This window comes from Cavia porcellus, unplaced genomic scaffold, assembly GCF_034190915.1.
Source record: "Cavia porcellus strain 051 isolate PalLab524CR breed Dunkin Hartley unplaced genomic scaffold, mCavPor4.1 scaffold_11, whole genome shotgun sequence".
NCBI lineage: Eukaryota > Metazoa > Chordata > Mammalia > Rodentia > Caviidae > Cavia > Cavia porcellus.
Window position 1 is genome coordinate 44,042,463 of NW_026947494.1, and position 17,051 is coordinate 44,059,513.

At 34.7% G+C, this 17,051-nt stretch overlaps 1 protein-coding gene and 1 pseudogene across 10 annotated transcripts in view; both read right to left on the reverse strand.

The window, feature by feature from the left end:
• Slc38a9 (solute carrier family 38 member 9) overlaps positions 1–17,051 on the reverse strand; it is a 102,312-nt gene that overhangs the window by 12,208 nt on the left and 73,053 nt on the right. For all 10 annotated transcript variants that reach the window (XM_013152891.3, XM_063258151.1, XM_013152892.3 and 7 more), the window contains one exon: positions 3,045–3,151. In XM_013152891.3, the coding sequence (XP_013008345.1) occupies positions 3,045–3,151 (107 nt within the window). The remainder of the gene's footprint in view (positions 1–3,044; positions 3,152–17,051) is intronic.
• Positions 3,043–17,043, reverse strand: LOC134478095 (nucleolar protein 58-like; annotated as a pseudogene).

Below are 17,051 nucleotides of genomic sequence, written 5' to 3' on the forward strand. Positions count from 1 at the left end.
AGCCAACATTTCAATCAAGTTCTGACAATGATGGAGAGCTTACCAGTCTGTAGTACACTTAAAATAAACAATAATAATGAAAAACTGGAAGAGGCAACAACTTATGACTAACAAAGCATGTAATGTAACAACACATAAAGAGCTGTATGAGAAATACAGTACTACAATCAGAAAAGCTCTTTTTCACAGTCATATTCAGTAGACCTTAGGAGATGCCTACCAGTTTTCATCTGAAAATACTCTAATGAACAGAAATGATGATCTTATTATAAAAGCATCTGTGGTTTAGTGTGATCTGGAAAACATTCCACCTCTGAATAGCATGCACGTATGTAAGACTTACTATTCTTTGGTTCAAACCTAAGCCATCATTGTACTATGCCTTAAGATAAGGCCTTCTGAAATCTCATTTAATAGGAAAAGGTAGAAAAAGCTATTATTTAGAAGATGAGGCTCAAAGTAAATATAAATATTTATATATACATATATATAATATTAAGAGATACAGGTGATAGAACTGGCAATATGTCAAGAGATCTGTATCAATAAGGTAATGTACTCTGGTTCATGAATAAGCAATGGCTAAAAGGATTGATGGTAGGGAAATAAAACAAACAGACTATCAATTAGAATGAGGACTGGATTTAAAAAGGGCCAGAGGGGCTGGGGATTTAGCTCAGCGGCATAAGCGCCTGCCTTGCAAGCAGGAAATCGTGAGTTCGATCCCCGGTACCAATAAAAAGGAAAAAGACAAAAAAAAAGGGGGGGGGGGTCAGAAGTAAGTCTGGGAGCATACTCTGTTACAATTTAAAACTTGTTTGGTATACTATGCATAATGAAAATACTACCCAGAGCATTCACTGAGAAAAATGACAGCAACTGACCACACACATTTACCCCAAACATTTACATAAAAACCTCCACTAGTGTATAGCCAAGTAAACTACAGATTTATATGAAGAACAAAGTAAGTAACAAATTAAGATACAAGGCAACTCAAATCATTTTAAAGAACAAAGCAGGGTGGCCAGATGCCTGTAATCCCAGCATTCAGGAGGCTAAGGCAGAAGGACTTACACAGTTCAAGGCTAGTGTGGGCTACACTGTGAGTGTAAGGTCAGCCTAAAGTATTCTTTACGTCATGAGAGAGAGAGAGAGACAAAGAGAGACAGAGACAGAGACAGAGAGACAGAGAGAGATAGAGATAGATAGACAGAGAGAGAGAGAGACACAGAGAGAGAAAGAATGAATAGAAGAATACAGCAGAACAATAAACTAAATAAAAGCAGACTAGGTGCTAGGAATATAGTTTAGCAGCATAAGTGCCTGCCTGGCAAGCACTAGGTCCTGACTTCGATTTCTAGTACCAAAAAACCAAAACAACAACAACAAAAGACAAAACAAAAACAAAACTAAAGAATGTATAGGTTCTGAGTCAAACACAGTGAAGAAATATCAAGAGGTTAATCCATATTTCCATGCAGTTGTTATAGGGACCTGTATTCGGCTGATAATAAAGGAAGTAGATGATCTTCTGCCCTCCCCTCCCAGTTATACAAATAAAAAGTTATGTTTATTGAAAAAAGTGTACAAATGTTAAGTTAAACTTGGAAAAATCTGATTAGTACACCTGTTTAGGAATCTTGTTTTTTTTGTCACAGATGTCTTTAGATCCAAGTCCAAAAATTATACAGAAGAGACTTCTATTCCTTCATTTTTTTCTACTTTCATAATCTTGTTTTCTGAGTTTGGAATGACTAATTCAAAATCAACATGGTGAATTCAGAGTCCTCACATTTTCTGACATATATTCTTGCCTAAATGAGAGCTAACTTGTCTTTACTTAGAATGTTATTTTGCTTTCATAATGAGTCTGCTAGATATTACACTTTGTTTAAAGCCTCAAAATCCTTAGGTACAGTGAGTAACACCTTCCTTTATACGTCACTAATGACTGTAGACCTCTAGTACAGTCCCATCATGATTTTTGCCTACATGGTTAGAAGCTCTCAAATTGAACTTACAATTTTCAGACATGGCAACAAATAACTGATTAACTTCAGGTTCATTTGGGTTTAGTTTGCTTTTTATTCAGTATCTTAAGGTAGAAGGTTAGGTTTTGATTTGAGATCTTTCATTTTTAATGTAGGTGTTCACAGCTATATATTTCCCTCTAGGTAGAGCTTTAGCTGCAATCTCATAAATTTGGTATTAAAATTTCCTTTCATTGCAATGTATGGACAATTTATATTTAATGCAATTATATTTAATGCATGTTGATACATGATTGTTTTTAACTGTTATCTTGTTATTTGTTTTTGTTGTCCTATGTATTTTTTGCTTCCTTTTTCTTTATCTTCTTTTAGATCAACTGGGTATTCTTTATTTTTATAATTTTTACTACCATTGTTGGCTTAATAGTTGTATTTCCTTTTGTTTTACTGGTTGCTCTATGTCAGAGGCTGGGAAAACAGTATTCCATAAGCCAAATCTGACTGATTTTCTGTTTTTTAAAATTAAATAAAGTTGTACTGAAATACAGTCCTATCTATCTGTCTGTCTATCTGTTTATCTACCTACCTACCTACCTAATTGCAGCACTAGGGGTTAAAACCAAGGCTTTTGCACTGAATTACATTGCAAGCCATTTTCTTTTTTCGTTTTTTGAACTTTAACAGGGTCTCCCTAAGTTGCTAAATTGCCCTGGCTGGGCTTGAACTTGTGATCCCCCTGCCTCAGCCTACTAGAGCACTGGGATAACAGGTATGCACGTTTGCCTAGGATAACAGATCCATCTGTTTTATTTACTGCTTTCATGTCACAGTGGTAGATTCAGGTATTTGTAACAAGACTATAAGGCCCAGGAAGCCCAGATATTTACAATCTGTACATTCATGGGACAAGTTTGCTGACCACTACTCTATGGTTCAAACTAAAAACTTAAGGTCCTGCATCAAAGTACATAGCTCTTCTCCAAATATAAAGTGCCTCAAATTTTCCCTCCTCAGGAAATACAGAAGTCATTTCCTCAGATAATTACTCACATTGTTTTCTTGATTCTTATTGTTTTTCAAGAGTGTGATAATACAATTATGAATAAAGAAAGCAAGGGTAAGCACTCCAGTCAGTTGTGGAAACTGAAGTCTTATCTCTAGAAGAAAAAAAACAGACAAAAATGAAAATGTTAAAATTGACTTACAGAAAATATTAGCAGCCAAAAAAAATTAGTTGTCTTTGTTTTGACCAAAGAATAAGAATATTAAAATGCCTTTATGTAGTTCTTCAAAATCACTAGTATACTTGCACAAATCAGTAGGTAAAGAAAAGGAGTTAAGAAACTGCTATCACATGTAGGTTCTTTGTATCAGTAATGCCCTTTTGATGTCACATAAATAGTATGTGGTAGAGTAGGAGTCCATTTTAGAGTCTGACTTTGAAGTCCTTCATTTTTCTAACACCTGAATTGCCAGAAAAAGTCCTTCCAGAAAAGGAATTGTGGATGAGAGGCCTGATCTTTAACATTTTCAATGACAAAGCTAAAAAGCATTGCATAAAAATATTAGAAATAAACATCTACTTAATGGGATTGGGTAAGCTAAGAAGCAGCTGCATAGTGGTGTACAGTATTTAAAAGATATTTTGCTGAGAAAGGCTTCTATGATGTGATAACTGTTCATAACTCAGGTAGCATGTATAAAAATACTGTATGGATGGGGGTAAAATACTAGAAGAATATCCACAAAAATACAAATAGTGGTTATCCCTGCTTGACAAGATTTTAAAAAATTAACCATTTGCCTATATTTAAAATTTTTTCCACAATAAAATTTTAAAATCACATTCTTTTACAAAGAAAATAGTTTAATTTGTATTATCAAAAACTAAGAAATGAAGGATAACAGACAGTTAACATAATAAGGTTAACAGAGTTAATGTTATGACACAATTAGGTCTAATCCTTATCCCATTGATGACTAATCCTTATCCCATTGAGCCTGCCCTTTCTTGGTTACATACCAGGGCAGTTCTGGTGCACGCCTACCTGACTGCAGTGTTTAGCCAAGAGAACTGCAGTTCCCTCCCATTAGTCCTTAGTGTTTTTCTTTTTCTCTGGACTAGGAATTGCTGTGCTGGTACATGGCTCTTACTCAGAAATGGTTCTTTTTATTCTCTTTTTTTTTTTCTTCTCTTCTTCATAGTTGACTCCTCTTTTACTACTAGTACTTCTTCCTCTTCTTCCTCCTCTTCAACTTTGTAACTTTAATCTTGGCTTTTTTGTTTTCTTTTAAATCACGTCATCCTCTTTATCTACCTGTTCTATTTTGGGTTTGGGAAGTGTAGAATCACAAATCTTAACTTCTGTTGTCATGTTTTTCTGCTTTTGCTGTTGCTTTTCTAGTTCCACTTATTGTGTCTCAATTTGGCCTGTAATTTGGCTCTGTCCTCATCTCCCATTTCAGAACTTGAACTCTTCCTGAAAGCATCATAACAAATAACCAAAATGATTTTGGGTCTCAGCATTTGAAAAATCTTTCCTTTGTATTTGGTACTTTTCTGGTTTACAAGGGAAGTATGATTAATGAGGCCACATTTAGAAGTATCACTTAGACTTGAGGGCTCTGAAAAGAGCCTTTTCTGATCCAAGAATCTGAACTGTAAAAGCTACATGCTTGGCCAAATTCAAAAGAGAATCTGCACGAGCATTATCAGCCATGCTCCACTAACTCACCAACTATGACTGTAACATTGGGTACAACAGCCATTATTCAATTTTGAAAATACTCATACAACTGGGTTCTACCTCTGGAGATTTAAATCACTTGGGTGCAAAGTTGCAAAGCATTGCAAACATCTTCAGAAACCTCTGTTCCCACTGAAGCTGCTTTTACTTCAGCTTCAACGTCCTCTAACAATTCAGAAAGCATGGTGGAAGCCGAGTCTTCCTATCTCTAACATTCTGTAAACACTTGCAATACGTCAAGTTGTAAATTTCCTAATTCTAGGAAATGCCAGCCATACTACGCTCTACAATGCATAATGTAGTTATTTAATTCTTATTGAAGTCATCTAACAAGGAAATTGCCTGAACAATCATTGTTGCTTTATCAGCACTAAATTTAGGTCTGTATTGAGACAGGTTGTGAGTCAATCTAAAACACATGGCTGTCATTTCACATGGTTCTACCCCAGGGATCAAACCATCCATTGTGATTCTCCTCATAAACTCATTAACAACAGGACTGTAGATACAACTGAGAGTCAGCTTTTCCTTTATGACTCCTCCTAGTTCAGTATCAGCTACAGCTAGAGGTTCATGGGCTTCTTTTACTACTTTCTTCAGAACTTTCTTTCGTTGCTTATTGATTTTGCCCTCCATCAGAGCTGTGAATGCTAGTGCTTCTGCTGTATCCTGAAATTTCTCAAAATAACTTCATCTTTTACTATTTTAGTTGCTTTCTCTGAAATTTCAAATTCTTCTGCCAAACTATCAACCTCTTGAAGTTTCTCATTTAGAACCTATTGAGGCATAGCCATCGGACATTTCAAATAGTACCAACATGGTGAAGTTGGATCAGAGGTGGTATGGTTTACTATGAGTTCACAGACCAGTACATGGAGGGCACTTCTGCAGCCAGTAAAAGGCGGCTACAGTCTCAACTGACAGAGCACAAACACACATACTTTCCTGCAAGAATCCGATCACATTGTCTATACATTCTGACCCTAACTGGATGCAGAATGCAAGTCTACACTTCACCTGCTCCAAGGATTCTTCAAATAACATTTAAAAAGCACTGCCGATATCCATTTGAGGTCTGCTACTAAATAAGTGCAAAATTCATTTTGTGTACATAAGACTATGATTTACTTGAAAATACTGCTGAGTCAAGGCAAAACAGGTGGCAAAGTAGACAATAACCCATCATAAAGAACATCGGAGTAAAAAACTAGGTATGCAGAGAAAGTCTACTGACTTTTTGCTATATTAGGATAAGAAGTAAGAACAATTAAGAATCATTTATAGCATTAAGAGAAATCAGGAGGTAAGACTAAGATAATTGTATAGTTTTCTATGGAGTTTTTTTTGGCTGCTTTTACTTGAAGTTTTATCTATGGAAACAACTCAAAATGTATCCTTCTTAAGCAAATCAACTCCTTTTCTAGTTATAATCTTTTAATTTTTTTTAATCTCAGAAATAAAAGTTAGGGGCAATTCCGACATGTGTGTGTATTTTGTTTTTGTACTATTGGGGGTTGAACCTAGGAAGTTCTAAGCTATATCCTCAGCCATTTATCTTTAAATTTTAAAAATTTTGAGACAGTTTTGCTATGTAGTTCAGGCTGGCCTTGAACTCACTATGTATCCAGTTCAGTCTGGCCTGGAACTCCTGGCAATCCTCCTACCACAGCCTCCCAAGTACTTGGATTACAGGCATGCACCATTATGCCCAGTTGGTCCTTGAATTTTTGATCCTCCCTCCTCAGCCTCCTGAGTAACTAGGATTATAGGTGTGTACCACCATACCCAGCACACTTTTAACTGTATTTTTTTGTTGTTGTTGTTTAAACCACTTGGTAAATTGAGATAACTTCAGACCAAAAGGTAGCATTATATAGTTATAGAGGCACTATTTTTCAAAAGAATAACAAAATTATTATTTATAGGTGAATATGTTGATATTCTTGAGAAACAATGGAAAAAATTCTTCAGTAAGTATTCAAAGTAAAGTAGCTAAATAGATTAAAGTACATTCAAAACAATCAACATCTTTCCTATATATCTGTAATTAATTGGTTAAAGACAAATTAAAGGGTATTATTCACAGTAGCAAAAGAGACACAAATTTTGTCTTACAAAAACCCCAATATTCATGTTCCAATATGGTGCTTGCTGTGGACCTTTCAGATGAGATTCTGACGCAGGGAACAGTTAGCTGACAGCCTCCAACTGCAGCCCCCTGGGGTCTGCCGCACTGTTTATGCAGGACTCATCCTCCTACAGGGCAGCTCCTCATTAATGACTCCACTGGCAGGGTCACTGTGTCAAACCCTGGGCTTCTCTTCAGCGACCTCTGCACCAAAGCTTTGCATTACGTTGACTAAGACTTTTCCAGTCTCTTTCTGCCCAATTTATTCCCTTTCCTTTTCTTTCATAGACTAAGCCACAGTGGGTTCTGATGTAGCCACCCACTCTGTTTTCAATCCCTTTATTTTTATAAACTACTGCCTCAATAAATTTCTTGTACTTTAAATTCCATTTGTTGCCTGCTTATTGAAGAACCTGAACTAATGCAACTGGTACTGGAAGCGGCCTTTGAAGAGACTTGGGGATAAGAATCCTTACCAGTCAACTTTTATCATTTGGGTTGTGCGTATGTGATATCCCAAGGTCCTGGTAATTTTTTGTTTTGTTTTGGTGTTTTGGTTTTGACTACTGTCTGACCTCACACATACTACCACACACTCTACCACTGAATTGACCCCAAACCCCATGTGTTTTCCCCATCTTTACCTTGCTAGACATTCTGTTGCTTTAGAAAGAGTGTAGATGATACTATGGTATCTCTGACCTTATGTCTCCCTTTTAGTAGCATTTGACCAGTTCCATTTGAAATTCTATTTGTAGGTAGAGAATTATAGGACTATTATTCCTCTACCTTACTGATTTCCTGAAGGCATAGAAGTCTGTCTTAGTCTAGGCAACCAAAAGTAAGGAGAAAAGAAAGTCCATACTTGGCTTTCAGTTATTTTTAGCTTCAAAAAAAAAAAGGTTTTTATGATCTAGCCTTTACCTTTTTAATCCTTATTTCCTGTCATTTCCTTGATAAACACTGTTTTACTCTAGACATTCAAATTTTTATAATTTCCTAAATAAATCATGTTATCTCAGGTCTTAACTGTTGATTAAACATGTTCTCTTGGCCTGACATATCCATGTCCCCAATTCTCCATTTAGAGAACTCTTTTTGGCCCTGAAAAACATTCCCTTTTGAGAAGTTTTTCTGGGTCCTAATTCTTACTTATTTGTGATTTTTCAATACTCTCTCATGTACATCTTTGTATTATGATTATTAATTCACAAATTGACCTTACTGTTCAACTGTAATTTCTTAGAGGGCAATGAGTTTTATCTTATACAATGTTATAAGGCATATAGTAGTGGCATTCATTAATTTTCAGAATTGAAGGACCCTCAGCCAAAAATTATAAATATTTTACTTTAGGGAGGTGGAGTAGCACTTGGGAGGTTGAGGCAGAAGGATTGCTACAAGTTTCAGGCTAGCCTGAGTTATATAACATGTTCAAGTCCAGCATAAACTGTATAATGAGACCTTGTATCAAAACAAAACAAAATGCAAAAAAAAAAAAAAAAAAAAAAAACCCCGCAAAAACAAAACTACTTTAAACTATTTCTAGATGACTGCTTTTTACTAAGATATATTAATTTTCAATAAGCTCTTCAATTGTGCTGGCCTTTTCTTGTGTCTCAGAGCAACTAATCTTTATTATCTCCAAAATATCTTGTGAAGTATTTTTAGCTGCAACTCAAAACCCACTTATTTATTGCAAAGTGCCAATACTGTTACCTGAATAGTGAGGTTTTAGTTTAGAAAAACAATTTTCCATTAACATCTTTTTTCTTAAAAGAAAAACAAATAACATGTATCCCAAGGTTCATAATCACTGTACTATATTTATTCATCAGTCATGGACCTTGGTTGTTTCCATTTTTGGTTATTATGAATAATGCTGCTATGAATACTCATGTACAAATCTTTGTGTAGAAAATATAGCTTTATTTATTTATTTTTGGTGCCAGGGATCAAACTCATGACCTCATGCTTGTCAGACAGACGCTTAAGCCACTGAGCTAAATTCCCAGCCTTCTGGCATAAGTGCCTGCCTTGCAAGCAGGCAGTCGTGAGCTCGATCCCCGGTACCGATAAAAAAGCAAAAAGACAAATAAATAAATAAATTCCCAGCCCTAAAAACCCTGAAAATATAGCTTTTTAAGTAATTTAATATTTATACCATAATAAGGGCATACCATAATAAGGGCATACTATATTAAAGATAACAAATAGGTCTCTTCACAAAGTAATTTTAAAGAAGTCTCAAACTTCTGGTCATTTTCTAACTGCTCTGAAAAGGCAGATCAAGCAAGGATGCAAGCAGATAGGGAGAAGATAATTCCAACAAACCTATCTGACAAAGGACTCACATTCAGAATGTATAAAGAATGTCTATAAATCAGTAAAAAAAATCAAAAAACAGGAAAATGAACAAAGATTTCAAAAGACACTTCACAAAAGAGAAAATCCAAATGGCCAGTAAACATAAAAATGTTCAAACTTCATTAGTCATCAGGGAAATTCAAGTGAAAACTATAATGCCACATTATCACATATCAGAGAGGACAAATTAAAAAAGGCAGAAAATATGAATGTTGGTGAAGAGGTAGAGCAGCTACAACTTCCAAAGAGTTAGTGGGAATATAAATTGGTACAGCCATTTTGGAAAGCTATTTGGCAATATTTATGAAAGCAAAACATATGCATATCCTTTAACCTAGTCATTTTACTACTAGATTCACACTCAAGAGAAAGCAGTTATGGCCTGGCATGATAGCATATGCCTGTAATCCCAGCACTCCCACAAACACATGGAAACTGAATAACACATTTCTGAGTAATCAGTGGGTCACACAGGAAATTAAAAAAGAAATTAAGCAATACCTACAAACAAACGAAAATACAGATACAACTTACTGGAATCTATGGGATGCAATGAAAGCAGTCCTCAGAGGAAAATTTATTGCACTGAGCTCCCACATCAGGAAAACAGAATGAATACAAATAAATAACATGATGGTACACATCAAAGAGCTAGAAAAAGAAGAGCAAGTCAAGCCCAAAGCCAAAAGAAGAGAGGAAATTATAAAAATCAGAGCAGAAATCAACGCAATAGAGACTAAGAAAACAATCCAAAGAATGAACAAATCAAAAAGTCGGTTCTTTGAAAGAATAAATAAAATCGATAAGCCTCTAGCCAACCTTATTAAAAGAAGGGAAGAAAGAGCTCAAATCCATGCAATAAGAAATGAAAAAGGTGAAGTCACTACAGACTCAATAGAAATACAGAAGATCATCAACACCTATTTTGAAAACCTCTACTCTCAAAGGTTTGATAACACAGAAGAAATAGACAGATTCTTAGAAACATATGAAGTACCAAAGCTACATCAAGAGGATGTAAAACTGCTGAATAACCCAATCTCTATCAATGAAATTGAACATGTAATTAATTCCTTACCTACAAAGAAGAGCCCTGGCCCAGACGGATTTACTGCAGAATTCTACAAAAAATACAAACAAGACCTAATACTGACACTCCTTAAACTCTTCAATGAAATTGAAAGGGAAGCAATTCTTCCCAAGTCATTCCTGGAAGCAAATATTACTCTAGTACCAAAAGCCGGGAAAGACCCAGCCGAAAAAGAGAACTACAGACCAATCTCCCTAATGAACACAGATGCAAAAATCCTCAATAAAATATTGGCAAATAGGATGCAGCAAATCATCAAGAAGATTATACACCATGACCAAGTGGGATTCATCCCAGGCATGCAGGAATGGTTCAACATACGTAAATCAATAAATGTAATCCACCATATCAATAAAGCCAAAAGAAAGAATCACATGATCATTTCCATAGATGCAGAAAAAGCCTTCGATAAGGTCCAACATTCATTCATGATAAAAACTCTACAGAAAATTGGAATAGAAGGTCTTTACCTCAATATAATAAAGGCTGTCTACGACAAACCAATAGCCAGTATCATACTAAATGGCCAAAAATTGAAAGCCTTTACTTTAAAATTAGGCACAAGATAAGGACGTCCTTTATCACCTCTCCTATTTAATATAGTACTGGAAGTACTAGCCAGAGCAATTAGACAAGAGAGAAAAATAAAAGGGGTAAAGATAGGAAAAGAAGAAGTTAAATTGTTATTATTTGCAGATGACATGATACTCTACATAGAAGATCCCCTAAACTCCATTGAAAGACTCTTAGATATAATAAATAAATTCAATAATGTAGCTGGGTACAAAATCAATACTCAGAAATCAATAGCATTCTTATACACTAACAACAAAATCACAGAGACAGAAATAAGAGAAGCCACACTCTTCACACTAGCAACCAAGAAAATGAAATATCTAGGAATTACTCTCACGAAAGAAGTGAAAGACCTATACAGGGAAAATTATAATACACTGAAGGAAGAAATTGAAGATGATCTCAGAAAATGGAAAGACATCCCTTGCTCATGGATAGGAAGAATAAACATTGTGAAAATGGCCATTCTCCCAAAACTGTTATACAGATTCAATGCAATCCCAATAAAAATACCATCAACATACCTTATAGATCTAGAGAAATCACTCCTAAGGTTCATCTGGAACCAGAAGAGACCTAGATTATCAAAGGCAATTTTAAGCAACAAAGGCAAGGCAGGAGGCATCACAATCCCTGACTTGAAGTTATACTACAAAGCAACAGTAGTAAAATCAACATGGTACTGGAATCAAAACAGAGCAGAGGATCAATGGAATAGATTAGAAGATACAACCACAACTACAAACACACTCAACCACCTTATCTTCGATAAAGGAGCCAAGCAGGTTCACTGGAAGAATGACAGTCTTTTTAATAAATGGTGTTGGAAAAACTGGCTCTACATTTGCCGAAAACTAAAACTCGACCCCAGCCTATCACCATGTACTAAATTAAAATCTAAATGGATTAAAGATCTGAATATTAAAACAGAAACACTAAATCTATTGGAAGACAAATTAGGTAGAAACCTTGAAGACATAGGGGTAGGTAGAGAATTTATGAACAGGACTCAAATTGCACGGGAAATACTGCCCAGAATCAATAACTGGGACTACCTCTTATTAAAAAGTTTCTGTAAGTAAAAAAAAATCTCCAGCATCGTGAAAAGAAAACTCACAAATTGGGAAAAGATCTTAGTGAACTCCCCCTCAGACAAAGGACTTTTGTCTAAAATATATAAAGAATTAAAAAAACCCAGACCCCCAAAATTCAAAGACCCAATCCAAAAATGGGCATCTGAGATGAATACACACTTCTCAGAGGAAGAAATACAAATGGCAAATAAATACATGAAAAAATGTTCATCATCATTGGTTATTAGGGAAATGCAAATTAAAACCACACTGAGATTCCATCTCACTCCTGAAAGGATGGCCAGGATCAAGAAGATCAACAACAACAAGTGCTGGAGAGGCTGTGGGGAAAAAGGAACTCTCCTACACTGTTGGTGGGAGTGTAGACTGGTACAACCTTTGTGGACGTCAGTCTGGAGATTTCTCAAAAAGCTGGGATTGGAAGTCCCATTTGTTCCAGCTATTCCACTACTAGGCATCTTCCCAGAAGAACTGAAAGCATCATACCAAAGTGATATACGTGCACCTATGTTTATAGCAGCACAATTTGTAATTGCCAGATCATGGAAACAACCCAAATGTCCATCAACCGAGGAATGGATAAAAAAGTTGTGGTACTTCTATACAATGGAGTACTACTCAGCTATAAGGAAGGATCACATTGAGGTATTTATCAAAAATGGGCACAGCTTGAAACCATACTCATAAGTGAACTAAATCAAACTCGCATCTGTGAACTCCGAATAGTTTCCCTAGTGTAGGAAATGAATCAAATATATAAAAGTACGTGATAACCATGATTCCCCATTATATGGCCTTGAAGCCTTATAAAATTTTCACTCATTAAATGGAATGGCTTTATTCTGGGCTGTTTGATATCATGGCCGGTGATGCAATGAACAGCCACTTTGAAGAAAATAAGACATAATAACAGCTAGTGCCGATTTAATAACATCTTGTCTTAAAGTCGCACCAAACTATGGTTCTTCTGTCTCCACTGATTTTATCATGCTGTAACTTGCTGGATTTTATCGTATGTGGTAGTATAAACAAAAATTGTTATAGGCAAAGAGATAATATTGAAACCATTGATCATTTTTTTTTCTGTTAGCTGGTTCTAAATACAATGATTTCATCCACTTGAATGGTGTTACACAGTCTTGATATGTTTGATACTATAGCATATGAAGTTATATTCAAATAGTTCAAAGAAAAAGACACTATGGTAACTATTATTAAGTCAGGTTATTTGGTGGTGAAGCACTAGGTTGATGAAAGTGTTATGCTTTAACCTGTATTGTTACGTTGTTATGCCCCCTTTTATCCCATCCTCTCCCTTATTCATTAAAAAATTATTTAATTTAAAAAAATATATATCAACAAATAAAAAATGCTCCTGGATCTGTAGGGAAAAACAAACCCTTTACAACTGTTGGTTAGAGAGTAGACTAGTACAAACACTGTGGAAATTAGTGTGGAGATTCCTCAAAAAATTAGGATTAGAGATCCCATTCAACCCAGGTATTTCCCTTCTGTGTATCTTCCCAGAAGGATTGAAAAACATCACACCACAGTGACATATGTGAAACCATAAGGTTCAAAATATACAATAGTCACTGTGAAATGGGAGGAAACTGTTCAATAAAAAGAAGAAACTAAGATAGGGGAAAAGAGAAAGGATAGAAGGGAATAGAAAAAACTGCAAGTTAATTATACCATTAGTGTTACTTAGTTCACTGAATAGGAAAGGTTGTGCTAACATTGATTGAAGAAATTTTTATGCCCATATTTTGTACTTGAGTGGCTAAAGATAATGCTGGGTAATTTATCAACAATTGTTACTTTTTCATTATTTTGTTGTGAAAATTTGTTTTACCTTTTCTTCTTAATATTAACAAATAAAGTAATTTATAAAAAAAAAATTTGAGGCCAGCCAGGGTTACAAAGTAAGTTCAAGGACAACCTGAACTGCATACTGAAACCCTGTCACAAAAAGACCAAACCAAATCAAACAACAACAAAAAACCAACCAACCAACAAAAACCACCAAAAAACATAGATTAAAAAAAAAGAGAAAGAGAAAAAGCAACCATATATTCAATAAAAACACTTGTGTAAGGACGGAATTGCAATTAACTTAATAGATATAACTGGAGATAACCTGAATGTCTACAAGTGGTAAAAGATAAACTGCAGTATGTATATTATAGAATACCAAAGAGGATGAATCATTTGAAGTATACATGCATCAGTTCCTTACAGGGAATATAATAATTATGCACTGCAAACATGTATTAATTAGAGTTTAAAAAAGACAAGAAAAAAATGTGCAAAGGGGTTTTAGAGAAGGTGGGAGGGAAGAGTAAGGAGATTAAAAAAAGAATCTAGCTGTGTTATGTACAGGTACCCACTTCCTAAGATAATTATAAACCACATGTACTGCTAACATGTACTAAAAAAAATAAAAGAGAAACCAAAAAAATGAACTATGAATACAATAAAGATTAACTGCACAATACAATTTTGACAGAAAGCAAGATCCCAAAGAAGACATATTGTATATCTCATTTATACAATGTAAAAGCAGGAAAAACTAACTTTTGGTGTTAGAAATTTAGGGGTTATTCTTGCATGTATTTAACAATAGTGGGGACATAAAGATTGGTAATTTCTAGTTCTGTTCTAAATACTGACTATATGTTGTGTTCAACTTGTGAAAATTAACTAAAATGCACACTTTTAGGGCTGAGAATGTGTCTCAGTGGTAGAATTCTTGCCTTGCATGCACGAGGCCCTCGGTTTGTTCCCCAAGATCACAAAAAACAAAACTAAAATCAACATTTTAAACTGCACACTATATGAATTTTACACTTCAACAAAAACCTGAAAAGCAAGTCTACCCCTCAAAAGAAAAAAAAAAGGGGGGGGACAAGGGATGTAGGAGTATGGATTTTAGTGGAGAAACTGGTTAAAAAGTATAAAATTTATAAAGTTGTCACAATACAGATACTATATAAAGCCAGGTGATTATATAAGATTGCTTAGGGACTAAGGGAGGAGAGAAAAAGAGATTTGAGTTCTAGACCTTAGACAACTATATCATTTAGAGGTCAGAAATTTGAGGAGGAGAAGCAAGCTACATTGAAGAATCAAGAGAAAGTAGGATTCTAAAGTCAAGTACAGAATGTGTTTTAAGGTAGACAGAGTGACTGAATTCTGCCCCATATTGCTGATAAGCTAAGAATAATGAGAACTGGTCATTGTACTGACAAGATAGAGTCACTGTTTACAGAGGAATGATTGGAGCAAAAGCCTGTAGATCAGAATTCAAAGCCAAGTAGAAAAAGAAGTTGGAAACAGTGATCATATGCAATGTTTCTAAAAAGTTTCTTTAAAAGAGGCAATAATTGGGGTGAATATGAAACCACATGAATTTCTGCTATTTATGTTGAGAGACAGCTGTATACTGGTATGAATAGGGGAAAATTGTTGTGACATGACTCAGGAGAAAGAAGTGAAAGCTTTGTAGGCAAAAAAAAAAAAAGTAGGATGACATAATGTTTATCCTGTTTACCTGATAAAAAGATTGATGATAGGATCTGTGGCACTGAAAAGTAAACTTTTAGGGCTAAGGATATAGCTCAGTGGTAGAGGGCTTGCCTACCATGTATGAGGCCATAAGTTTAATCATCATACCAAGAAAAAAAAAAAGTAAAGGTTGAGAAACAAACATAGGTAAACAAGTACCTAAGCAAAGATTTGATCAGAATTTATGTGAAATTCTCATTAAGATGGTAAGATTCAACAGGGGATTTAGCTCAACAGCATAAGCACCTGCTTGGTCAAGCGCTAGATCATGAGTTTGATCTCTGGTCCCAAAATAAATAAATAAAGATGGTAAGATTCATCCATTCTAGATTTCTGAGAGAGAGAGAGACAGACAGACAGACAGAGTTTTGGGTCTTGCTGTTAAGTCTAGGTTGGCCTTGAACTCATGGCAAACCTGATTCAGCCTTCTGATTAGTCCTTCTGATTTTGCCTTCATATCATTTAAAAATTAATATCTTAGACTACTTTTATCAGTCAATGAACAAATTAGTTTAAAGGTGCCATTTTCAATTATGTCCAATGTTAAACACAATCTTGGAGAGGATAGTGCTTTTCAAGGCTCAATACTTCCTTTATTCTGAATCTTTACTGACTTTTGAGTCTTCATTGGCTTTCAACAGAGATGAAAAAAAAATCAAAACTAATGTACTATGGAAACATAAACAACAACTTCCGATGATCACCAAATCCACACCTGGAAAAGTCAAGCATGTTGTTAAAAAAAAATTGAGTGGCAAATAAAAATTATACCTAGTAGGCACTAAATACATATTTGAAAATCTAGACTATATAAATTGAGGGTTGATGAATGGAAAGAAAGCAGTCGTTCTCAACCAACAACACAACTGTGTATTATTTTCTGATTACTAGTTTTCAAAATCTTTATATAACAATCAATTCCATTATTTAATCTGTCTCATTTAGCATTATTTACATTTGATTTTAGCCAAAAGGCTGAGAAGTGATAGCATTATTTATTTTTTGCTTCATGGTGCTTTTACCATGTTCATGGTTTTCAGTTTGGTGAAACCAAAGAAAATTCTAAGTTATAATTACAAGAAAAAAAATTACAGAGGAAGTCAAACATTTAATAATCATACTATTAGTCAGAAAATAGTAATATGAAAAAACCCTTAAGAACAATGATTTTAATGAGCAGCATCACATCATATATCACTAGCCATAGGAATATGTTTCTTAATCAAGACAATGAGTTTTTTATTTTTTCAGTTGTATAATAATGTAAATGAACTTTACTAACTAGTAGAAATGACAAACAGCTTTGGTAATCCCTAACTGCAAAAAATCCAAAGAAGTCTCAATGCAGTCCTATTTTTAGCTTAACAAGATTAATAAAGATGTTATGCATAAAAATACCATTGTTTGTTTTAGAATAACACAATAACAATGATTAACTTATACTTCACATTACTGTAATTTATTATTTATTTTGCCAAAATAGCTTAC